This window comes from Mustela erminea, chromosome 5, assembly GCF_009829155.1.
Source record: "Mustela erminea isolate mMusErm1 chromosome 5, mMusErm1.Pri, whole genome shotgun sequence".
Lineage (NCBI taxonomy): Eukaryota > Metazoa > Chordata > Mammalia > Carnivora > Mustelidae > Mustela > Mustela erminea.
Genome location: NC_045618.1, coordinates 117,083,104 through 117,108,152, shown reverse-complemented (window position 1 = coordinate 117,108,152; position 25,049 = coordinate 117,083,104). Strand labels below are relative to the sequence as shown.

Here is a 25,049-nt window from a genome sequence, read left to right as displayed (position 1 = left end):
CAAACGAATTGCTTTTTAAACTGTCAAAGAAGAAGAATCCATTTGTGCATGTGGAATTATTCCAAGCATTCTAACTATGAAAGCAGGTGGAAGCTGTCAAAGAAAACAAATGTTCTAGAAAAGAGCCCACTAAACGTTTAAAGGCAGACACCTGATGACTCCTTTGGCCAGTTTCAGATCCAGACACTTGTTTTAAACCGCCCTAGGTGGGCTCCACAGAGGGAAGTTTTAGGAAAACATTAAATCCTAGTAAGCAGATGCCATTTTGTTTCTTGGAGTTGTTTTTAATCAATGTGACCCTGTCTTATGGATAGAACAATAGCATATTAACATTTTAACTTTTTCCTTCAGCTTCCATGTGATCGAAGGCTCTTGGCTAGCTTTCTAAAGGATGCATTTCACACATTCTAGGGTTTTCTATTTGCTAGTGAAATGCATCTGTGTACAGTCAAGTCAATGAAAGGAAAATTCTTTTTATCCCTGGCAGGCAAGCTTAGTAACAGTCACCCATATGGAGCAGAGGCCTTAATGGCAGGTAAAACATCTCTACGGACCACATGGAGGGAGCCCTGTGCTGTTCTATAGGAGACCAACACCGGCCTTTTCCATTTCATTTCCTCAAGGGGTTTCCACTGCAATTAGTCTTATGTTCATGCCTTCACTATCTTCGTAGGCACTGAAATGGGCTGCTGAAAAAATAATTAGTGCAATTTCTCCCTTTCCTGGCCCTCTAGGTACCTCTTACTTGTGTGCTACTACACTAGACTAACACGCACACAGTTATCCCTGCTTAGACCAAGATGAATCATGCCGATGGTGGCCAGCTCGAGGCACCGAGGTACTGGGACAGGCTCAAAAGGGCCACACTTCTCACACTGGAACGTGCACACAAATCTGCAGGAGGTCTTGTGAAAAAATGCACATTCTGACTCAGTAGGTCTGGGCTGGAACCTCAGAGCCTGCGTTTCTTGCAAATTCCCAGGCACCACTCATGCCCCGATGGGCCACATATTGAGTAGTGAGGGAATAACGCACATTCTGCAGAACAGTGACTTTTAGAACTGATCTATTAAATAGAGGTTTAGTGGAGGGCCTGGCTCTCCTTTGATTTAAGGTTCCTTGAAAGCAGGGACTGGATCTTACCTTTTTTTTTTTTTTTTTTTTTTTTTGGTTGTTTTGTTTTGTTCTCTGGATGGCACTTGGCACGGGTCCCTGCTCACGGTGGGTGTGTATTTATTTAATTAAACAGATCTGGCCTTGTTCCAAAAAGGATTTTCGGTGGACTTAACCCCTAGCAGGTCCTAACTAGGTGCGTGCTGAACTGGCCTGGGAGGGGAAGGCAGTCCTAGGGTGCAGTCACAGATCGTCTGGGCTGAGGCCCCTCCTTGCACCTGGATTCCTCTCCAGCTGCTCCTCTTCTGTAATTCTCCCTGCTGCCCCATTTTTAAAGCAGTTTACATCAGAGAGTCGATCAGAGAGACAAGGAGGAAAAACCAAACAAAGCCAAAACAAATCAGAGTGCCCTGCGAAGCAGTAAGGCTTCAGAACACCGAAAGCTCAACTCTGGGCGACGGGGCCGCGGAACTCTGGGGTTTCTCCCTCTGCCAGATCTGGAGCGTTTTGCACGTCGGCGTTGCGCCCCAACCGCCGGCTCCCCCGCCCCACCCGCCCCGAGAGCCCTGCAGGAGCGGGTCCCGGCGGGCGCGGGCGCCTGTTGGCTTGGTGCAAGCCTGTTTGTTAGCTCTGCTTGAGCAATTAACCTTCTAGTGCATCGCCCGCCCCGGGTGGAGGGGAGGCGGGGCGGGGGGTGCTCGGGTCGCCTCGGGGGTCGTGGGGAGCCCGTAGAGGAGCGGCCGCGCGACAGAAACCCTTGTCCCGAGAGTCCCTGCGTTGCCAGAACCCGTTCCTCGCTGCAGCGGCCTCGGAGGGTAGAGAAGGAATTGTTTGGGCTCCATAGGGGAGGGAGGAGGGCGATTATATTGGTCAGTAGTTGAGCCTCACGGGGGGAAGGGAGGAGCGCACGGGCGAGTGCGCCCTCGGGGAGGAGTACACGTGCTGAGGAGGGGGGTGAGAGGCGGGCGAGAGGGGAGGAAAAGGGAGGCGAGAGCAGCGGGCGGGAGGCGCCACGGCCTCGCAGACGCAGGCGCCGGCAGCCGGAGAGAAAGTTCCCGGGGAGAGCTCGCCCCCGGGAGGGCTGACGTCGAGGCCCTTGGAGCCGCGAGGGTCGCAGGTCCCGTGGGGGCCAGCCTGCCTTCTCCCCGCGCGCGCCGGGCCGCCCGGGCTTGGCTCGCGGGGAAGCAGGGGAGCGGTGCTGTTGGGCGGCCGCCGCCAAACTTGGAGGGGGAGAATGCAGCGAGTGGGAGCTGCGGCTCGGGGCGTGGGGGCGCACTGAGTGCTCCCCGCGGGCGCCCCCGGAAACTGCTGCCAGGGCTGCGGACGGACGAGCGCGCAGAGGCTGAGCGGGCAGGTAGCGGCTCCGGCGCCGGGACTGCGCCAGCCCTCCGAGCCAGGGCCGCCAGCGCCACCGTGCCGGCGTTGCCTCCTCGCCCCGGAGCCATGGTGCGCCGAGCGCGCGCACCGCGCGCGGGACTCTGAGCTCCGGCTGCGCCGTACGCCCCCACGTCCCTTCCCCGGGCCTTTCCCTGCCGACCTTGCCCGCGGGCCATGAAGCTTTGGCCGGGAGCCTCTCGCCTCTGAGCGTCGCATCGCCCGCTCCAGTCCCAGCGCCCCTCCGCCGCAGCTAACACTCCGGCCGCCGAAGCTCCCCATCCTCTCCCAGGGACGGCGCCCAGGCGCTCCAGGATGGCCCTCCGCGGGGCGCTCCGGCCGCGCAAAGTTCGCAGGAGGCGAGAGATGCTGCCGCAGCAAGTTGGCTTCGTGTGCGCGGTGCTGGCCCTGGTGTGCTGTGCGTCCGGCCTCCTTGGCAGCTTGGGTAGGTGTCAGTGCGGGCCCGCCCCGGGAGTTGAGGGGCTTGGGCTGGGAAGCCGCCGGGTAGCTCCGAGATGTCTCCCCTTCCTACCCCGTCAAACTGGTCCCAAGGGTTCATCCAGCCAGGTCCCCTCCCCAGCGGGCAGGTAGAGCGCACCCGGGAGGGACGACATCGACGCTTTGAGCTGTGGCGCTCGTTTCCCTGAGCTGCGCGCGGCCCCTGGGGGCTCAGGACGCGGCTGCAGGTCTGTGTTACCAAGATGAAAGCCTGAACACCGGGCCCCTCCATGCCAGAGTTCTGCCCCCAGAGTGTGTGGGGGAACGGGCGGCGCAGAGGCGGGGTGCAGGTGTGAATTCTCGTAGCCTGGGTCGGATCGAACTGAGTGGTCCGCTTTCCAATTTTGCGGAGTCGAGACTTGGTGCGCCGCGTTTCTAGAAAACCCAGATACCGAGGCTGGGAACTGGTCTCAGTCTTCCCCTCGCCCCTGCCAAAGGAGTGTCCTGGGTGTCCGGATGCATCCTCTCCAAACCCTAAAAACGCCCGGGGGGCAGACCCCTCGGGAGGTTGCTGCCAGGTTTCAGCATCGCTGAACTGCTCTTAATCCCCAAGGTAGGAGAGCTCTGGTGTCTGGAACCACAATTCACACTCCTTCATCCAAGACCCAGGGATTTGGGAGTCCCTTAGGATATGCAGATTTGAGGTGGAGAGAGAAAGAAACTTAGGGGAAAAATCTGTTTGGGGGTGGAGTGGGGGATGTGAGCCCATGTGGAATGTGCAGAAGACCTTCACTTGGCTAACACTCCCATTTTTAGCTGGACACTGTGGACCTTTTACTTCTTCACATTTAAAAAAAATGAAAGAAATCCAGGCGACTTAGCAATCTGGACATGGAGATAAAGCAGGGGGTGACTTTCTGAGCAATTAGGGACAATCTGAAGATTTTTTTGTGTGTTGATAAAATCAGGTGGAACTTGATTCAACTCTTAAAAATAAAACTAGCTGCATTTTAAGACCCCAACTTGTGATTTGAGGCTAGAAGGTCAAAGCATGGCTCTTTACAACAGAAACCCAGAAAGGTTATTTGAACATCTTAACCTGGAGCTTTGCAACTGGGCAAGCCAGGGTATTTTTTCCCCTCAGTTACACACCAGAAATAACAAAATACTTAGAGGCTCTTCAGTGTCAGCATTACAGAAGAGGTATTATTACCCAGCAGAAGCTGTGTGCACATCAAGAGGGGTAAATGAATACTGTGAAGCTCTTAAAGGGAGACTCGTTCGTATTGGCTGGATCAGGAGTTATTAGGAGTTGAACTGTGTGCGGTCATTGGCATCCACATCTCTGCTCTCCCTCGTTCCTCTATGGCCCTTGGACCAGTAGAATTAGCATCGTCTGGGAGCTTGTGAGGACGGAATCCCAGGCCCCAGCCCAGACCTACTGAAACAGAATCTTCGTTTTGACAAGGTCCCCAGGTGATTTCTGTGCACATTCAAGGGTGAGAAGCTCTGGGCCGAACCATCAGCTTTCTCCAACTATTCGCTGAGCTGATAGCCATCTATATGCAGTGCCCCTGGGGGCAGGAACATCAGAGCATGTTTACTGGTCAAGAACTTCATGGTGACTTATCTAAACCCTTGTTGCACCTGTGAGGGGCTGAGCGCACTTGGCCAAGGTCATGGGCTGATGCATCTGGGACTAGAAACAATGGACCAGATCGAGGAAATCAATCACTGTGTGTGAAGCAGGTGACACTGTGCTTTCAATCGTTGCATCGCTCTCAACAGGTGGCTCTGAATCGTCACACAGGGCTGTTGCTGGGGTAGCCAGATACAGAAGTGTAAGGTCATTAGAAGAATGCAGGCACTGTATGGCCCTAATGGTATTTGTGACTTATTTCCCAATACAGGGCATAAAACAGCTTCTGCTAGCCAACGGGTTCTACCAGACACATGGAGAAGTAGAAAGCTGATGGCACCCGTGAATGGGACTCAGACAGCAAAGAATTGCACAGATCCTGGTAAGAAATCGATTCCCCGCCCCCCACTCCTTGCCTCAAGGCATTTGGCTTAGAGATGCTGTGTCTGTGGACATAACAGCCAGAGCTGAGAAAGGTGGTTTGATGAACCTGAGTGGGGAAGGATAGCTGTAAGGCGTAGACAGGTAACTCACAGGCATTAATCAGTTGTGCTGCTAAGCAACTCAAGTACTTTCTTTACCCAGCAACGGAAAAGGTCACATTGGTGAGTTTTAAAATTTCATCTTTTTGTTCTCACAATGCTCCTTAAGGCTCCATCTTTCCTCCTGCTGTCTTGATTTTGCTCGCCTGGGTGTCTGTTTTCTTTCCCTGTTGGTCACGGTCTCCATCTGATGGAACTTGAGGGACAGCAAGCCCAGCTGCTCCCACAGATAGCCCTTTGGGATGACCCACCTACCAGGGTCACAACAGGTCAGGGTACCTGCAGGAGTAGGATGCTGGGGAGTTCGAGGGTCCTCTCTCTGCCATGGGAGTTCCCAGGATGGATTCTGCTTGCCATGGGAGGCGACCTTGCTCTTCCCCTTCAGAATTCACTAAAGGATTGGAGGCTGTAGGGACCCAGAGATGACCTCTTATCTGTAGAAGATTCTCAGGAGTGTGTCAGGGAGCGGCGAGGCAAATGGAAGCTGCCCAGGCCTTAGGGCAGTCCTAGGCTGGAGCTCTGATCCCAGCACCTGGAGGTCTTTGTGGGAAGGATCCAGTGGGAGGAAGCATTCAGAAGCCCCCTGAGAACTTTGAGGTTTTACTGTAGATGGGTACCACTTGGCTCTTCTAATGCATTGCCTAGCAAGTCACAGCATCTTTCTGGGTCTGTTTTCCCACCTGTGGAATGGGCAGAATAGTACTTCCTCTTCTGGGGTTTTTGGGGGATGTCTGCTAAGGCCCTGTATGGGGCTGGGTGTGAATGGGTTTGGAAACCCCAGTTTCGATGGCCTTCTTCACTTGTGTTCATAGACGGGTCTTCTCAGCATTCTGTAGGTCAGAAGACCTCCAGGGGAAGACATGAGCTGCTCAAAGTCATTGTCTTGTAAGTGGTGAAGCACTGGAACCAGAGCCTGTGTGATTAAATGTTTGGTTGGCTCTGCAGGCGTAAGGAGGACAGGGCTCTCCCTCAAAGCTTGTCTACCACACCATCAACTCCCCCTGCCCTCAGGATGCCTTCTGAGAAGGCCTTGTGGGACATGGAGGGTAGTTGAGTCCAGGCTGGCAGAGAAGCTGCCAGATTCCCTTTGAACTTGGACCATCTGTTCCCGAGAGACTCCTGGTGAGTGACCGGATAGGCAGTGTGCTCACCCCGTCCTTTAACCTCCCTTGGACACCTTTTGTTACTGGAAGTGGTGGAGGCATGGCTGGACTGACAGGGGACCTGTGCAAGGCCAGAGGCTGACATTGGGTTCCATGTCCTCCAGGGACCCCAGATGTGAGGATCAGCACCATCTGGGGTGGGGGTTCTGGGGACGCTTTGCTACGCTGGGTCAAGAATCTGGGGTAGTGTAGCTTTGGTTTCTGGCTCACTGGTGCCCTGACCTTGGGCAGGCCCTGCCCTCCTCCTGTAACTTCTCTCACCTGTGGCCTGGCCGCATTGGCTTAGGGCCCTGTTTCTTGGGATAAATTCTTGTGTGCTCCCTCGTTGCCCCATATTGCCAGTGCATTTTCTCATCAAAAATTATCCCACTGACCGTGGAGCAGTCAGTCCTATTGGGCAGAAAGACCTGGCCTTGTCCCCTTACAGAGAGGGGAAACAGAGGGAAATTTGCACTATCTTTAGCAATAGTGAACACTTAAATTATGCTTTTTTTTTTTTTTAAGATTATTCATTAGAGAGCATGCGCAGGGGGGAGGGGAGAGGGAGAGGGAGAAGCAGACTCCCCACTGAGCAGGGAACCAGATGAAAGGGCTCCATCCCAGGTCCTTGAGGTCATGACCTGAGCCGAAGGCAGGCCCATCACGGACTGAGCCACCCGGGTGCCCCTGGGTTAGGGTTTCTGTCAACTGTTTCGGGATAGGGCCCTGCCTATAGAAGGAACTTCCTGAAGTTGGGTCGAGTGATGGAATGAAAGTGCGTTTTGAATATGAAGCACTTTTATCCTTTCAATGTTTTTGCAAAGATGGGGCATGTGGGGCTCAGAAGTTCAGTGACTCCCCAGGACCTCTGGGCAGGCAGGTTCATCCCTGGTTCACCCGGGTCCAGCTCCCACAGCCTCCCCACTTTGTTGCACCTGCCCTAGCCTTCCTTCCCGCCCAGGCGGGGCTAAGACCCGACTCCCTTCCAACCACCTGGTCCCCGGGCCCTCTTTCCAGTTTACAAGCATGTACATAGTGCACACTTGCTGTTGTGCCTCCTGCCCTGTGGTGGGCACCTGGTGGTAGCAGCGGGTAAGGGGGGGGAATATAAACCAGCATGAGAGACGGTCCTTGTCATCAAGTAGCTTACAGTTCCGGAGAAGCCTAGCTCCTGATGCAGGGAAACCTCGATGAGGGAGGAGGGTGGCAGAGGTCCTGTAGTCAACAGCCCCCTGGGGGGCCACCTCAGGGGCTCAGAGGAGGGTGACTGGGTCTGATGCGCTCTGTGGGGTCTTGGGGTTTAGGAGAGCCAGGCCTCAATGGCAAAGTTGGAAAACTTCCCCAGAGTGGGTTTAGTGAAAAGGGGAAATTTATGGGGTCAGTCACCAAATGCGTGAGACCAAAGTTAAGTGTCACGACTCAGTTTCCCTCTGTCTCTGGACTCCGAAGTCCCCCAGTGTGGGAAGGTTACCACGCTCTCCACAGCTCCAGCTTTCTGGCCTCCCAGACCTCAGAATGTGTGCCAATGGCTGAGAAGCTTCTGGAGGAATTCCAAAGTCCTGTTGGCTTGGGGCCCATGCCCGCCCCCTCTCAGCTACTTGCTGGTGCTGGGGGAGGGCTGGGTGTGGGCTGGCTGAGACCTGAGTCTCAGGTTTTACCTCTGGATGGTGCCGGCACTTGGTTCTTTCTCACTGTTCACCTAGAGAGTCCCGTCCTAGGGCTGCTGCTTCAGTAAATGTGGACCAGAGCTTCCTCCCACTGAGAGTTTCGGGGTGAGACCGAGGGTGACCCCCACTGGCTGTCCTTTTCTCTACATGGGTCAAGGAGTTGCCCATGAAGAACTGTAGGGGGTTTCTTATGTCCTCTCAGGGTTCTGCTCTGTATCCGTCCCACCTGAGGGTCCCCGGTCCTGGTCTAGTATATGAGGTCTTCAAGGGACGTAAGAAGATGGAGCTTTAAGAATTTCCTGGGGTGGGGGCGCCTGGGTGGCTCAGTGGGTTAAGCCGCTGCCTTCGGCTCAGGTCATGATCTCGGGGTCCTGGGATCGAGTCCCGCATCGGGTTCTCTGCTTAGCAGGGAGCCTGCTTCCCTCTCTCTCTCTCTCTCTCTCTGCCTGCCTCTCTGCCTACTTGTGATCCCTGTCTGTCAAATAAATAAATAAAATCTTTAAAAAAAAAAAAAAGAATTTCCTGGGGTGGGGGCGCCTGGGTGGCTCAGTGGGTTAAAGCCTCTGCCTTCGGCTCAGGTCATAATCCCAGGGTCCTGGGATTGAGCCCCCCCATTGGGCTCTCTGCTCAGCAGGGAGCCTGCTTCCTCCTCTCTCTCTGCCTGCCTCTCTGGCTACTTGTGAACTCTGTCTGTCAAATAAATAAATAAAATCTTTAAAAACAAACAAAAAAAGAATTTCCTGGGGTGTCAGAGCACTGCGGCCTGAAGTGCCCCCATCCCCTGCCGCAGTCAGCATTCAAGTCCATTCATGTTTCTATAAGAACATCTGGGGTGGAGACTGTGTCTTATTTTCTGTAGCCTCTGACTGTTCCTCCTCTCCTGTGAGAGGAATGGCTTCTCCTGTGGAAACCTGCAGGACACCTTGTGCTCCTCATCCCGGAAGGCTCAGTGTAGAAAATGGGCTTTCTGCTCCGCCTGGGGTCCCATCCCCAGGACTTGCTGGTTGGTGTTCCCATCCTGTGCTCTGTGTTGTAGCTTAAGGGCCTCCCCCATCACGTTGTCCTCTGTGTTTATGGCCTGTATTGCCATCTAAAGTCACTTGCTTGTCATCTGTTCCCCTTGAAGTCTCCCTCGCTCACTGCCCAGAAGAGTGATTCCCTAACCCTGCCCACAGCTTTCAGTCAGGGAAGAGCTTCCAAAATGCCCAGGCCCCAGCGCTGGAGTGGCTGATGTCACTGGTCTGGGCTGGGGCCCAGGAATCTGTACTTCTTAAGAGCTCCCAGGTGAGTCCAGATGAAGCCAGGGGTGATGCTCGCTGGGCAAGAGTCCTGCTGTCCGGGGTGGCTGGCGTCACCTGGCAGCTTGCTAGGAATGCAGAGTGTCAGGCCCAGCCCAGGCCTTCTGCCTCAGAATCACCCTAAAGAGATCCCGGGGCGATGCACATGCAACCACATGCAGAGAAGCGCTGGGCTGCCAGGCTGCCTGACCCTTCGAAGGACCCTGGTAGGGATCTGGGTGTCGAACAAAGGCTAAGACTTGGTGTGACACAGAGATTTTCTTGAAAACCAGTTTGGGGGCATTTTTGAATGTAGAGAAACTTTAAAAAAAAATCTCCGTTTTTTGGGACGCCTGGGTGGCTCAGTTGGTTAAGCAGCTGCCTTCGGCTCAGGTCATGATCCCAGCGTTCTGGGATCGAGTCCCACATCGGGCTCCTTGCTCGGCAGGGAGCCTGCTTCTCCCTCTGCCTCTAGCCTGCCACTCTGTCTGCCTGTGCTTGCGCTCTGTATCTCTCTCTCTAACAAATAAATAAAATCTTAAAAAAAAAAAAAAAAATCTCCGTTTTTGACTACTGAGGTCTGTGGGAAAGTCATTAATTTATCTTCCCATCCCAGAGATGTAGGTCTCTAGGATTTAGATTTTAATTTCCTAGTCTGTGAGGAGCAAGCATTACAGGGCAGAAGTGGGTCCCTCCACACGAAATGCATGAAACGGTGAGAGGCTGCAACCTTGAGTCTTCAGGATATGTCTCTGCTGAGGCCACCATAACAAAATACTGGAGACGGGGGGGTCTTAAATGACAGACCTGTATTTCTCACAGTTCTGGAGACTGGGGGGTCTGGGAGGTGGTTCCTGGTTGGCAGATGTCTCCCCGCCTCATTGTGTGCTCACCGGGTAGAGAGAGCAAGAGTCTCTGAGCTCTGGTTTCTCTTCTCCTTCTCACGATTCCCATCATGGGGACACCCCACCCTCATGACCCCCTTCCAAACCTAATTACCTCTCCAAGGCTGCACCTCCAGGTCCCACCACCTTAGGAGAGGAAGGCTTCCACACAGGAATTTGGGGGAGACACAAACCTTCAGGAACCTAGGAGTTTCTGTGCACCTCTGGTGGTGGCCCCTAGGATGTAGGGAGGCCACCGGGGGAGGAACAGGGGAATCTGCAGGTGACAAATCACTGGAGGCTCTGAAAAATGCAGATGCTGGGGCCCAGCTCTGAGCTGTGAGATCAGAGCTGGTGGTGAGCACGTTGTGGGGCCAACTTTGGGGGCTTCTGGGAACCAAGCTGTTTCCCTGTGCCTACCCACCCCCCCCCAAGTTCTTCCAAGATGCTTGTCATTGGCACATCCCACAGGGCCTTCTCTGATCACCCAACCCATAGTAGCCTTCCAGTCACTGGTTCTCTCCTTCTAGCTCTTGGCAGGCACAGTTGTGCATGGTTCTAGTGTTGGTTTGCATCTCAACTAGAAGGTAAAATGTGAGCGGTGTTTGCTTCTTAAACCAGAGTCTGCTTCACTTTCTCCTTCTAGGGTAGTGAAGGGGGCGGTGATTGCCTGCACCTCAGAGGGTTGTTAGAAATAAATGAGTCAATACCCGTGAAGCCCTTACACATGTGCTCAGACGTGAGCTTCTGTTTTCACTTTTTTTTTTTTTTCTTATCTGCTTACCCCAGACATGATACAAGGCCTCTGAATTGTAGGTGCTGGAAAACTATTTGTTACTTGAATTTTATGAGGACAAGGTAAGAAGTAAGCATCTTGCCAAACGTGGGTTTTTTTTTTTTCTCTCTCTCTCTTCTGGAAATAAATTTTTTGTTTTTTAATATTTTGAGGATTTGGATGTTGGAGGATGGCCCACCTTGCAGAACATGCCGCTACATGGAAAAACTGTTAGTTGTTTTGGTTTGTATTTTTCCCTCTTGACAATGAGGCATTACTTTACAGGTTGGCTGTGAAGCTGGGTGGCTATGCTTCCCCCTTCTCATGCTGCCTTTCCCCCCACTGAATCAGTGATCTGTCCTCCATGAAGCCACATCTCTTCATTTGGGTTCTCAAGCTCCTGTGCTCCTATGTGGAAAAAGAGAGGGGAGCTTGGCCCCCTCCCCCCACCCCCCATCGATGTTGGAGGGATTTGCTTTGTCACGTTTTGTTTTCTGCTTTTCACATATGCCTTTGGAAATGCCTGCTGGCCATGTGTCTGCCTTTGCCCAGACGGCTTAAACAGCAGAAATGTCCCCGCTCACGGTTCCGGAGGCTGGTAGTCTAAGGTCATGGTCCCTGCATGATCAGGTTCTGATGGGAACTCTTACTGGCCTGGGGACTCTGCCCTCATTTTGCTGTGTCCTCCTGTGGCCAGGAGGGAGGGCTAGTGAGAGTCAGCTTTCAGGGGTCCCTTCCTGTAAGGCCTCTGATCCCATCAGACCAGAGCCCCATCTTCATGCCCTGGTCTAGCCCAGATGCCCTCCCAAAGACTTCATCTTCAAGTAGCATTTCGGTGGGGCTTAGGACTTCAGCGTAGGCATTCAGGGAGTCCACAGAAGGAAGGCTGGGAAGAGAAGGCTTCAGGGAGAGCGGGCGCTTCAGAGTGATCTGCGGATGGAGGTGGTTCCTAGTCTTTCAGGAGAGCAGAGGAGTGGATGTGGGCACTAGATGGAGCCTCTTCTGTGGTCAGCCTGGGTCTGATCTCCCGTCACCTTTTGTTCTGCACCAAGGCTGATGCGTGGCCACAGTGGGAGGAGAGGGGGGAGGTGGAGGCAGCGGGGCGGGCCGTCGCACAGGAGTTGGCGGGGAGGCTGGGTCCAGAGGAGATGAGGTTACTGAGCAGGTGGGTGCCTCAGTGGGTCTCTGTAGGTGCCCCTGTGTGGGGAGCAGAGGTGCAGAAAGCATGAGAAAGCAGGGGTAGGAGGAGCGGACCTAGAGCTGTGAAAAGTACATCAGGAGGTGGGTGTGGAGGGGCGGTGCTCCCAGGGACACGATGCAGTGTCTCCGAACGGGTGTCTGTTTGCTGCTTCAGCAGGCTCAGGCTCCGGAGATAAGTGGCACATCGGAAGTTTTCAAGTCGTTATGTAAAAGCAAACCACAACTGGGAGAAGCGAGAATTGAACTTGCTACTGTGGGCAGCGAGCTCACTGTCTAGTTACGGTCCAGGAGTGTGTGTGTTGGGGGGTGGGGCAGTGCGTGGGGAGAGGAGTTTCAGCCCTAGGAGGGTGTTTTCTGGGTGGGGCAACCTCCAGAATGCCAGGTGGCTTCTTGGGAAAAGTGCCACCAACCACCTTGGGATAGTGATAGATAGGCCTGCATGAGCCCCAAGCTGGATCCCAGAGGGAGGCCAAGGAAGATGGCAGCCTGTCATCTGTGGGATCGCTCTTCGCTTTTGGGTGGCTTTGCGGGGGTGAGGGGCAGGGGTGTTCTACAGGGGATTGCATAGCTTAGTGACCAAAGGTCTCGGTTCTAGTATTGGCTCTACCTGCAGCAGCCAGCAAGGGCTCCTCTCCCAGCAAGCACCAGCACTTTCTTGGAGAAGAGAATTCGACGTGGTGAAGGCAGGTGCGTGGGTGTGAGTCCCAACTCACCCTGCCGGCCGGCTGTGTGACCTTGGGTCTGTTATATAAGCTCTCTAAGCTGCAGGTTTTCTCTTTTGTAAATTGAGGATAGCAACAGTCCTTACCTGCCTCACCAGGCTGCTGCAGGACTGAAACCACATGATGTGTGGAGGTATTGAGTACGCAAGGTATACCTAGTACAGGAGCCCTGGAGTCGTTGCCATGGCAACCCCAAGCATACCCCATACTGGGTGCTGGGCTAAGTGCTTTATAACAGCACTTTAGGTGTGTGCTCTTAGTATCCTCATTTGGCAGATGAGGACTAGAGACCCAGAGAGATTAAGTAATAGCCCAAGGTCACATGGGCAACAAGAAGAAATGCCAGGGGTGTGTGTGTGTGTGTGTGTGTGTGTGTGTGTGTGTGTACGTACGTACGTACGTTTCATTAACAGACTACATTTTGGAGCAGTGTTAGGTTTACAGAAAAATTGAGTGGAAAATACAGTTCCTACATGAATCCCTCCCGCCCCAGCTTCCCCTATCTTACATTAATATGGTACAATTATTGCAATTGATGAGCCAGTATTGATATTGTTATTAATTAACATCCATAATTTACATCAGAATTCGCTTTGTGTTGTACTCTGAATGACCTGTGTCTACCATTACAGTATCCTACAGAATGGTTTCACTGCCCTAAATGTTCCCTGGGGAGACTTTGAACTTGAATGGCCCGAATTATGAGCCTATGGTTATCAGTGGTTGGGTGGAAAGAGACAACTTGGAGATGAGGCCTCCCATTGTAACTTCTAGTCTCTGTCTGGGTACTCTACCATCTGGGTACCCCTCTGAGAAATGGGAACGCCTGTTCATTGCAATAACAAGCATCAGGGTGGGCCCTACTTCTTGGTCTGATTCTAATACTGATTTGTTTGCAATCAAAGCTCCCCCCGGCCTTTTATTGAGAAATAATTGATGTATATCACTGTAAAAGTTTAAGGCTTCCGCGTGATGGTCTGACCTGCATACGTTGTGAAATGATGACCGTAGTACGTTCAGCTCACACCCATCTTCTACAGATAAATGAAAAGAAAATTTTTTTGTCCTTGGGATGAGCACACGTAGGATTGACTCTCTTTCCCAGCCTTCTTGTAGGTCATGTAGCAGCATTTGCTATATAGTCCTCTTGTTGTACTTTCCATCTCTAGGACTCAATTCTCTAATAACTGGAAGTTTGTACCTTTTGACCACCTGTCTCTGCTATCTGCAGCCCCCACCACCCTCCACTTCTGGTAACCACAAGTCTGGTCTCTTTTTCTGTGAGTTGGGCTGTCTCCTCCCCCCCTCCTCTAAGTGGGATCCTATGATATTTGAATATTCGACTTATTTCATTTAGCACTGTGCCTTCAAGGTCCATCCACGTTATCTCAAGTGGTAGGATCGCCTCCCTTTTTTGTGGCCGATTTATTTTCTGCCAGATATATTCCACATATATACCTATATGTGCGACTCTTTATCCGTCCCGCCGTGGACAGATGCCTAGGTTGTTTCCATGTCTAGGCTATCATGAATGGGCTGCTGTGAACATGGGGGCACAGATACCTTTTCGAGTTCATGTTTTCATTTCCTGTGGATCTATTCCCAGAAGTGGGATTCCTGGATCATATGGGAGTACCATGTTGAATTTTCCGAGGATTCTCTGTACTGTTTTCCACGGCGGCTGCACCAGTTGCCTGGGTCCCCTTTCTCCACATCCTCGCAGACACCTGTTACCTCTTGTCTTTTGGCTACTAGCCATTCTAACAGGTGTGAAATGGTCTCTCACTGTGGTTTTAATTTGCGTTTCCCCAGTGACTAGTGATGTTGAGCGTCTTGTCATATACTTGCTGGGCTTTCGTTTACTTTCCTTGTAGAAATGTCATGTCTATTCAGGTCCTTTGTCCATTTTTCTCATTGGATTATTTTTTTTACTGTTGAGTTGTCTGAGTTCTTTAGGTATTTTTTTTCTTTATATATTTTTAAAATGTATTTTGGGTAGTAAACCCTTATGAGCGGTATAGTTTGCAAATATATATATATTTTTTCCACTCTGTAGATTGTCTTTTGACTTTGTTCCTGGTTTCTTCGGCTGTGCTGAAGCTGTTTAGTTTGCTGTAGTCCCTCTCCTTTGTTTGCTTTTGTTGCTTGTGCTTTAGGTGTCCTATCCAAAAATATCATTGCCAAGACCCATGTCTAGGAGCTTTACTCCTGTGTTTTCTTGGAACTTCATGGTTTCGGGTCATACCTTTAAAGTTTTTAATCCATTTTGATTTAATTTTTGTGAGTGGTGTAAGATTCAGGTCCAGTTTTATCTGTTTACATATGAATATCCAATTATTCCCACACTTACTGAAGTGCTTTTTTTTTAAAAGACACTCTTTTCCCCATCAAGTATTTTTTTGTCACAACAGTATTTTATTTATATATTAGAGCTCTGAGAGAGAGCGTGAGAGAGAGAGAATAGGGGGAGATGGAGAAGCAGATTCCCTGCTGAGCAGGAAACCTGACCATGTGGGACCCGATCCCAGGACCCTGAGATCATGCCCTGAGCCAAAGGCAGATGTTTAACCAACTGAGCTGCCCAGGCATCCCCCGCCCCCCGCCATTGGGTGTTCTTGGCTCCCTTGTCAAGGACTAGTCGACTGTCTAGTGTGATTTACTTCTGCACTCTCGGTTCTCCTCTATTGGTCTATTTGTCTGTTTCTATGCCCAGACCATACTGTTTTGATGACTACAGCTTTACAGTTTAGCTTGAAATCGGAAAGAATGTTGCCTCCTGCTTTATCCTTCGTTCTCAGGGATTCTTTGGCTATTAAAAGTCTTTTTTCCCCCTTTATCCAAACTATTGGGGCCATCTGCTAGCAATCTCTCCTCCCTACTGGGCCATCTGCTACCCCTGACTTCCAGATTCTCCGCTCTTGACGCCACGCGGGCCTCCCGCAATCCAGAGTGCGCCCACTCGGCTTCCTCTTGAACTCTGAGAAACGTTCCTCCCTGAGCTAAAAATGGAAATCATTAAGCATTGCCATGTGTTGCCTTGGGTGGAAGAGAGACAGTCCTTCCACTCAACAGAAAAGGTTTAAAAACTTTTTTTTTTTTTAGTTAAACATTGTCCACAGTTGAAGAGGACATTGGAGCATAGCATTTTACTGAAAAAAAAAAAAGAGAGAGAGAGAGAGAGAGCGAGAGAATGTGCTGGAAGAATTTACCAAAGTTTCTGTTGAAAGGACAATGGATGTACCCCTTGGGAGAGGAACAGGAGTCCCTATGTGGCTGAGAAGCCAAGGTGCTCCCTGCTCAATGGGTTGTCCCCACCTGCACGGGGCGCACAGCCACTCTGTCTGTGGGCCTGCTGTGTCCTTTGCAGGCACAGCAGCACAATGCAGGGCTCCAGCCCTGGGTCTCCTGGTAATCGCCTGAGGAATCCAGGCAACATGCCTTTCTGAGTATCTACACTCTCTGTACCCCGCTGGGCTCTGGAGCTGGGAAGGCCCCAGGGCCCTGTTGTCAGGGAGTGTGCAGCAGAATGGGGGTGGGGTCAGGCTGGTGGACTCAGATATCTAACACAGAGCCACCTGCAGCAGTTAGGGAGGCAGGGAGGTAGGGAAGCCTGGAAAGAGTGCCCTGGTTCAGGGGCACGGAGTCCTCCCGGGAGATGACCTCTGATCTCAGCCTTGAAGGGGAGGAGGCAGCAGTGGAAGGACATTCTAAGCAGAAGGCAGGGTGTATTTGAAAAATGCTGCCTGGGAGATGGCCGCATCCTGTCTGTACCTGGAGCCGTGCTTGCTAGCAACGGCGGTGTCTTGCTCACTGGCTATCCGAGGGGAGAGCGAGAAGGAACACCTCCTAAGATCACCATGCAGAATAGTAAGTAATTAGGCTTTGGGGATTTAGCAGGAGTCAGTGCTCAGGCAGGGCTAGGGCTGAATCAGATTACTTTTTTTTTTTTTTTTTAAAGTGGAAGGAGGGGGGCTGGGAAATATACTGGGGCCCCTGGTGAAGTTGGCAGACTGGTTCACAGTGGCCCCGCTGAGCTGCAGATAGGACAGTCACCCAGTTCCCAGGCGCCGGGCTCTGTGATGACTCAGGACAGATGGCAGTTCTACTAATGGAGATATCTGCTGGTCTTTTCCCACTAGCCTGTGAGCTGCTGGAGGGCAGGGCTGTGTCCTTGGCATTGTTGGCTCTTGGGATGAGACCGGAGTCTAGTGTCCATTCAGCTTGCAGGAAACGGTGTCTAGAGGGACAGACCCTCTCCATCTACCTGTCAAGGAGCTGTGCCCAAAAAATGTGGCTTCTGTCTCCCTGGCTGTCCCTTCTAGGCCAATGTCTTGGGACAGATCAGAACATGCAGCCAAGAGGGTTTAAGGGTTAAGAACGCGGACTCTGGAGCCAAACTGCCTGGTTTCCAGTCCTGCGTGTGTCCTTCCTAGTTAGGTGACCTTGAACTAGTGACTTTGCCTTCGTGTTCTAACTTTAGGGAAGCAGCAGGCTTTGTTTTGTCCACGGATGTAGCCTACGCTCTAGAACAGTCCTGTGTGTGTGTGTGCTTGTGTGTGTGTGTGCACGTGCGAGACCATACAGTGCCCTAAATGTGTTGTTAGTTTACGTAAACTGCCCAATAGATTGTCTGGCACAGAGCAAGTGCTATACTAAGTTTTGTTGTTGAAATTATCTCTGAAAAATAACTTGTACTGAACTATAGCTTTACAGGATAAATTTTTAGAACTGACCTCTGACGATGGAATGAGGGTGAATTTTGTAAATGCAGTACTTGTATTATTTCTTTATTATTATTATTATTAAAGATTTTATTGTCAGAGAGAGAGAGAGAGAGAGAGAGAGCACAAACAGGGGGAGTGGCCAGCAGAGCAAGAAGCAGGATCCCCACCGAGCAGGGAGCCCAGTGTGGGACTTGATCCTGGGACCCTGGGATCATGACCTGAGCCGAAGGCAGATGCTTCACGAACTGAGCCACCCAGGCGCCCCAGCATTTTATTTCACGTTCAAGTTAAAAATGGGCATCTGGGCTTATGTTTGCTTGTTGTTAATTCTTTGAAGACAAGAAGTTACTGACTTTTTTGCAGCTGATGCTGAGAGACTGCCCAGCCATGCATGGCCACGACGGGCCTCCCCGAGTGTATTCTAAATCTGGTCCGCACCGTTGGTGATGGGGGATGTGATGGATGAGGCATTTGGAGACCAGTTTGTGTTCCCGCCCTGCTCCATCCTGTGCGTGTTTTGCACAAGCCACTTTGCTGTGGGAGCCTTTGTGTCCTGCCTGTGAGATGGGCAGAAGGGTGATGCTCTTGATTACTTGAGCTTTTTAGGATTCAGTGCAAAGTGCTGTGCAAGTATCATTACCACCGTTGGCACAACTGTGGGTGCATGACCGTTTGAAGAATGTTCCTTCCTTGTGGAATGGAGAAAATCACTTATTCAGGGTTTTCCAGTGTGGATCTGTAAAACCACACATAGGATTTGGCGAAAGCGTTGGTTGGTCTTGGGTATGGTGAAGGGCCTGTTGGGGGAGGGTCTGGCTGGAATGGGAAGGTGGAGGTTGTTTTGTTCCTTCCAATACGGGGCAGCTTGCAGGACTCCACTGTCGCTTTCTCTCATTTTACGCTAGAAATGTCTCACTGGATCCTATTACACACGCCAACTTCAGGGGCCGCCACCTTAGCTGGGTCGACCTCAGCCAGATCTTTTGCTAAGGCATGTTAAAATAATCACACGTATGGAAAAATGGAGTAGGCCTCCTGAGGGCGCTTGCTTGGAGCTCAGGTAGGAAGCCATCCTTGGCTTTGATACCTGGTGGCTGAGTGAGTGCTGACTGAGTATCCCTGTGCACTGGACCCGTGGGGATAAAACCCAACCTAGATGTGGAGTCTGCCTTCAGGGAGCTTCCATTCTCATTGAGAGGATCAAAATTGGGAACGCTAACCCAGAATAAGAGGAGGAAGGTTAAGTGCTTGTATCCCTAAGATCAGAGGAGGGATAGTAAGTCCCGAGTGCCAGGATCAAGAACCACCACATCAAGGGGTCACTGAAGATGGGCAAGTTGGCTTTTGAAGGATGATCATGGCCTTGACACATGAGTGGCACTGGTTTCCATGCCTTCTGCGCAACCCCCTTGCCCTCGTAACAGGCCTGGGAGGGTAGGTACCCGTTTTACAAAAGATGTGAATAGCAGGGATTTGAACTTGGGCAGCCTGGTCCCAGAGCCTGTGCTCTTTGGGGGAAGAAGATGAAGGGTCGGGTAGGTGCCGGGTAAGCTTGTGCACAAGGCATGTGGGCAGCTATGGGAGGCAAGTCTTCCTGTAGTGAGCACATATGGGGCCACGAGCCTTAACCACTGGAAGGCCCTTCCTTGTGCTTCTGGAAGCAGTGGGGGCTGGTGTTTCTGAGCAGCTCTGTGTTCTAGGAAGATGACTCTGATGGCAACATGGGGGGCACATAGATAGCTTCAACAAGCTATGTGTGAACGTTGTTGGCTTATGCTTGATAAGCTTTTGCTGCCCCCCGCCCCCGAAAGTGAAGGCTGAGAGAACCATTGGAGGCATTGCTACAATATTTAGGCAAGATGTAGGCAAAACTACTAGTCTTCTTGGGGAGGTTGAGGACTAGGCTAGGAGGCACAGTCTACAGATCTCAGTAGCTGTTGGCTTTGCAAGCTGGAAAGTGGGAGTCCACGCTGGTCCCAGGTGCAGATGGACAGACCCCAGTACAGGGGGGAAGATGGGGGGATGGGAAGCACTCCTTCCTTCTTTAGATTCGGACACCTCTCTAGGGACCCTCATCCAGGAAGAGCCTTATACCAAGCACAATGACTGGTTTGTGTCCTGTATTTCATTATTCCCAAGTACACCTCGGACGCTCCTGGGACATCTGTGCGTGGAGCACTGCTTGGATGTTGGCACTGGGGAGAGCGCTCCCTGTCCTTGGGGAGCCCCCAGGTTGGGAGGAGAAGGTGGACTTGTAATTGGCACCTGTGACCTGGAGTGACCCCCTGGAGTGCCCTGCGTGGCTGGAAGGCCTCCCAAAGCCTGCAGCGTTTGAGCCGGGCTTTGAAGCAAGCTGGTATTTGCTAGAAAGATGGGAGCGTGCGATGCTCCTGGTGATGGATATGGTGACTGCAGAAATAGGGTGGTAGGACAGAGCCCGGCCAGAGCATGGACGGGGCAGCCATTTTCAGCTGGCCTTAGGTTTGGGTCCTCAAGGGGACATGGTGGGTCCTGGGGCAGCATCGTGCCAAGGCTGAGGGGCACGGCTCCGGTGTCTGGACCCCCTCTGGCTCACATAGGGTTTGAGAAGTAGGAAGGCTGTACTCTTCCCTCTCTGGTAGCTGCTCATTCTTCTTCCTTCCAGGCTTGAGGACACTGGGCACCTGCTGGGCTGGGTCCTGAAGGGATGCAAAGCTGTGGGTAATGTCCTCAGGGGGCAGGGCTGAGAGGAACACAGGCTGCTCAAGCCCTCACACTCCTACACATCATCTCGAGGGTTGGGACACCCGGTGTATGACCCTCTGTGTCAGTCTGGCTTCATCCCAGTAGGACTTCGTGGTGGGCTTTTGCTATAAGCAAACAAAACCGCAGGCAAGAGTCTCTCAAATGCAGAGCGTGGTCCTTACCTATGAAAGGGAAGGCTCTGGGGTCCTCTCTCTTGGGGACCACTGCCACTCAGGGCCTCGTCTTGGTTTCCATTCCTGTCTCTTTCCACCCCCTCTGATGAGCAGGATGGGGGTGCTGCGGGATCCAGCTGAAAGAGGATTCTTGTCACCAGGTGGGCCCTTGGCCGAGTGGAGGCAGCCCAGCCTCCCGGTGCATCCTGGTGGCCTTTGTGTGTCACCTTATTTGGAGGTGAACCCCGGGGCCCGGGGACCATTAAGGTGCATGTGGTGTGCCCCCTGGTTCGGAGGGAGCCTCCCTGTGGCGGCTGATGAGGATGTGGACAGGACGCTGGGACCTGCAGGGCAGGAAGGATGGGCCCCGCCAAGGGGTGATCTGCAGAAACCTGGTACCCGAAAGAGGGGGAAGTGCCTCCAGAGGCGTGCAGGAGTGTTGATCAAGGCGGTTAATGGAGTAGATAGAACGATTTACAAGTGAAGATTAGGGAAGCTAAGTGGCTCTGGCCAATTAGCTAAGCCTCAGCCAAAGAGCGCTGTGGGAAGGGGCCCCGCCATGGTTTTGCCGTGATTCACCGGGTGGTGGGGGCTGCACCTAGGGAATCTGCAGACCAGGGAGGGGAGGACGGGGGCAGCTCGCCTCCCCTAAGTGCCTCTTAAAGGAAAATTAGCTCCTCCGACAGCCTCCCCAAGAAGATGGTGGGGGGGACTCCCATTGGGCAGGAGGCTGGAGAGAGAGACACCCTCTGCAGGGGGCAGGGGGCCCCCGGCTGTGCCTTTGCGTCTTTCCTCTTTCATTTCTGGATAATTCTGTGGGCTGTGGAGAGGGCAAGCCCTTGAAAGAAGTGCTTTGAAATCATTTAAACCAGGCTTGTTTTTCCTGAGCTGGCAAAAATCCCACTGTAGTGTGGTGTGACTAAGTGACTTGTGGGCTTTGGGTGACCCAAATGCATGAGCAGGAAGAAAGGAAAGGGGGAAGGGGCGCAGACCACGTGCCCTGGGAGGGTGTTGCCTCTGCTTCCGCAGCACCCCCCCACCCCAGGCTCCAAGCTCACAATGAATGCTTAGAATCACCCAATCCAATCGAAAGGGACTCCAGAGGAAGGGGAAGGCAGCAGGTTTTGAGCTCCGGCTGCTGCTCCTGCGTCTCCCTTGTGCTGGGGAGCACCTGGGGGCCTAGTTAGCATGCTGGTGGAGTCCGGAGGCTGTGCATTTCTGACAAGCTTGGGGAGGGGGATGTCCGTGCTGCTTCTCCAGAGACCACACTTGGAGCAGTGAAAGCCTGGAGTCTGCCTCACCTGGCTTTGGGTTCCAGCCCTGCCAATGAGCTGTGTGGTCTCGGGCAGGTTGCTTGGCCTTTCTGAGCCTCTGCTTTCCCCATCAGTGAAATGGGGGTCCAAGTCCTTACTAGGCAGGAGTCTTGGCAGAAATAAGAGACTGTGCCTGTCAGCTGCTTTGCTTGGTGCCACGACAGCCAGAGCCTGGTGACGCAAGGCTCGTGCTCAGAGCTTGACCCGGCATTCCCGATGCTGCTTCGAGGGGCCCTGGTCGGCAGCTGGTCTGCTCCCCTCTCTCCATCTCCTGCTCAAGAAAACTTCCATGATCAAAGAAGTCTGGGGAAGACTAGTAAAGTTAGCCTCTGGCAAGGATGGACTGGGCTGTGGTAGCATGTTCATGATTCTGGAATATTCTGTAGTAAAGAACGACTTATGCTTACAAGCATTCTATTGCAGTAAAATGCACAGAATGTAAGTTACAATTTTAACCTTTTAAAAGTTAAATGTCCCTGGAGTTGGGTGGAACTAAAGACATCCACACTGTGGGGCAACCATTACGACCATCCATCTCTAGACTTTTTTATTCCCAAACTGAAGCTCTATACCCATTAGACAATGACTCCCCGTTTTCTCCTCTCCCTAGCCCTTGCCAACCACCCTCCTCCTTTGGGTCTCTGATTCCCACGACCCCAGTTGCCCCATTGTAAGCGCAATCAGGGGGCATCTGCTCTGTTGTGACTGGCTTGTTTCACTTAGTGTAGCGTCTTCCTGGTTCAGCTCTGTTGTAGCACACGTCAGAATCTCACTCCTCTTTAAGGTCGAGTAATACTGCATTTGGTGTATATATACCGTATCGTGATTATCCATTCATCAGTGGACATTGGGTCCTTTCCCCCTTTTTACTGTAGTAAATAATGTTGCTTCGGACATGGGTGTGCAAGTTTCTGGGCTTTAAAGTCTTTAACCCCAGCATTTCCCAAATACTGGGGGTGGGTGGGCGTGGATGGAGAAATGCTCAACAATCCCGCCCAGTATCCCCACCCGTGTGTGTTACAGTGTAAGGGGAACTCTCAGGTCTGTAACCGAGGGGTTCAATCCTGGCTGTGCTTTGGACTCACCTAGGGAGATTTAAAAAAAATTTTTTTTTTCTCTTTACTCATGCCTGGCCTCCACCCTGGACCAATTAAATCAGAATCCATAAGGCTGGGACTTGGGCTGAGGTATTCTCGAAGCTTCAAGGTGATGTTAAGGAGCAGTGGGAGTAGGGAGCCATGAAGAACTTCCGTCCCAGCTGCACTGCATCCCCAGGATGAGAACTGAGCCCTGGCAAGCCCCACAACCTCACCTGCTGCAGTTTTCCAAGACCCTTCCTCACCCAGATCAGGCATCTCCACTGGAGATCCTGCCACTGGGCCTGCAGGGCACAGGGTGGTGAGGGCAGTAGGTCCAGGAGCAAGGGCATGACCTTGTGGCTAGCAGCCCCTCGGCCTCAGGCTCCTGTAAATCCCGCCTATGGTGACAAGCGTCCATTGTCCACCTCTGCTTGGGAGGTGACAAAGGTCCCATCCTCCAGGAGCTGACCTGATCAAGAGGCAGGCAGGCTCACAGGGGCATGAAATCACCCACAAGGCCCCCGAGTGCCCAGCCGTGGACTTGCCTGAGCACAGTATGCCGAGCTGAAGACAGGTCAGATGGGGCATTTCTGATTTTGAGGTTTTGTTTCCGGAGGGCGTGAAGAGCACCAGATCCAAATATTTCTGATCTAGGGAGATCACACAGTTGATTCTCCTTGTCACCTGGAGGTGGAGAGAGGGAGTTTCTGGCCTTGAGGTTATCAGCCAGATGGCCTGGCTTGTAAATGCTGCCCCTCCCTGAGACCGGGATTTGTCTCTGCAGGACTTGACCTCAGGAGCTACTGCTCGGTGGCCTGCTGTCCCTGTTTAATTTCCAGGGCTTGGCAGTCTCGATTGCCCGATCTCACTTGGGTCTGATGTGCAGTCATGTGAAGGAAAGACGTAAAGACACTGACATCATTATTTTCGAAGTCTATTATGGGCCTGGCCAAACAAGCCGCAAGTTCATTTTTACTCCAGGTTCAGTCTTCTGTCTGGCTCGCTCCTCTCCTTCCAGGAACGTACGATGCGGGGCTTTGCTTGATAGGGTTTGTCGCCGCTCATCTGTTCACTCGCCTCTTTTTCTGTTCTAGAATCGTATCTTAGGAGTAGTCTTTGGATGCGGTCCCATGTCTTAAATTGTAGTACCCGGCTGTCTTTTTCCGGGGGTAGTTGGCAGACAAGGTAGAAAGCAGTTTACAGACGTATCAGAAATTCACAGTCAGTCCATTTCACGGAGTGCACGTTATTCGGAATTAAACTGATTCTAATCTCCACTCCCATCTCCGCCAGCTCTGGGCTTGGTGTCCGCTCAGGCCCTCTGCCCACGCACTTACTTATCCATTTGTTCATCTATCCAAGATTTTCAAGAACCTCTGATGTGGGAAGCGCTTTGGCAAGTGTAGACAACTCGAACAGGGGTCACCCTAAAGGGAGGGAGGAGGCGACACAAGTCCAAACATCAGCAGGTTGTTGTGAGGAGAGGAACTCTTTCTGCCAGAAAAGCCCCCAAACACAAAACAAAACCCCCAAACACAAACCTCTAAAACCAAATGGGAATCTGGCTCCATAAACTCACTCACTGCGGACATAAGTCTTAAATGTCTCCTCTGTGCGGGACAGCCCAGTTCAAAAGATGGACACCACTTCCAAGGATCCTAAAGTGTTTTCCAACAGGGAAGGTGAATTGTGAACGGCCAGTAACGGAAATGCTCTCTGGGGCTTGAGGGACATTCACATCTCCATGCGCTCAGGGGCTCAGGGCTCAGAGAAGCAACGGGTGTTAACTTCTGGGTCTTCACAGAGGGTTGGCCTTGAGGATATTCATAGCCTTTGACCCCGTTGTTGGAGGGACCACATCGACCAAGGTCTCCAGGCGGGGGTTTCCCTAATGGCTTGTGTGACTGCACTGACCCACCACTAGACCTTCCGGAAGAGGTGGGAGTGTGACTCGCATGATAGGGCGTTCAGTCCGTTGACATTGGACACGGACATGAGACGCGCTTTAGTTAAGGGTGGGCAGACATGGCTCAGACCAAGACTAAGCTGAAGCATTAAGTTCATGTGTGCTTCTTCCATTGCTTGTTCTTCTTCCCTCCTTTCCCATGAGGATGGAGTGTCCTGGATGGGACTCTGCTTCTGCTTGGATTCTAGACTGGGAAGACACGAGAAGCTAAGCTGTAGCCGCCAAACGCGACGTGAGTAAGAGCTGGGTGTGGGTTGTGGGTTGTGGGTGCTGCTTGTGGTGGTTGCCATAACCCAC

At 52.3% G+C, this 25,049-nt stretch overlaps 1 protein-coding gene across 4 annotated transcripts in view; it reads left to right on the top strand.

Moving 5' to 3' along the window:
* The window catches only part of SLC24A4 (solute carrier family 24 member 4), a 180,509-nt gene that overhangs the window by 10,999 nt on the left and 144,461 nt on the right, over window positions 1–25,049 (top strand). For 3 of the 4 annotated variants that reach the window (XR_004286066.1, XM_032344629.1, XM_032344628.1), the window contains exons 1-2: window positions 2,145–2,932; window positions 4,836–4,946. Coding sequence is in view for 3 of the 4 variants with exons in the window: in XM_032344629.1 (XP_032200520.1) it covers window positions 2,803–2,932; window positions 4,836–4,946 (241 nt within the window). In the remaining variant the exon portion in view is untranslated. Of the gene's footprint in view, window positions 1–2,144; window positions 2,933–4,835; window positions 4,947–25,049 lie in introns of those variants that run through there. The other variant, XM_032344630.1, reaches the window with a different exon arrangement.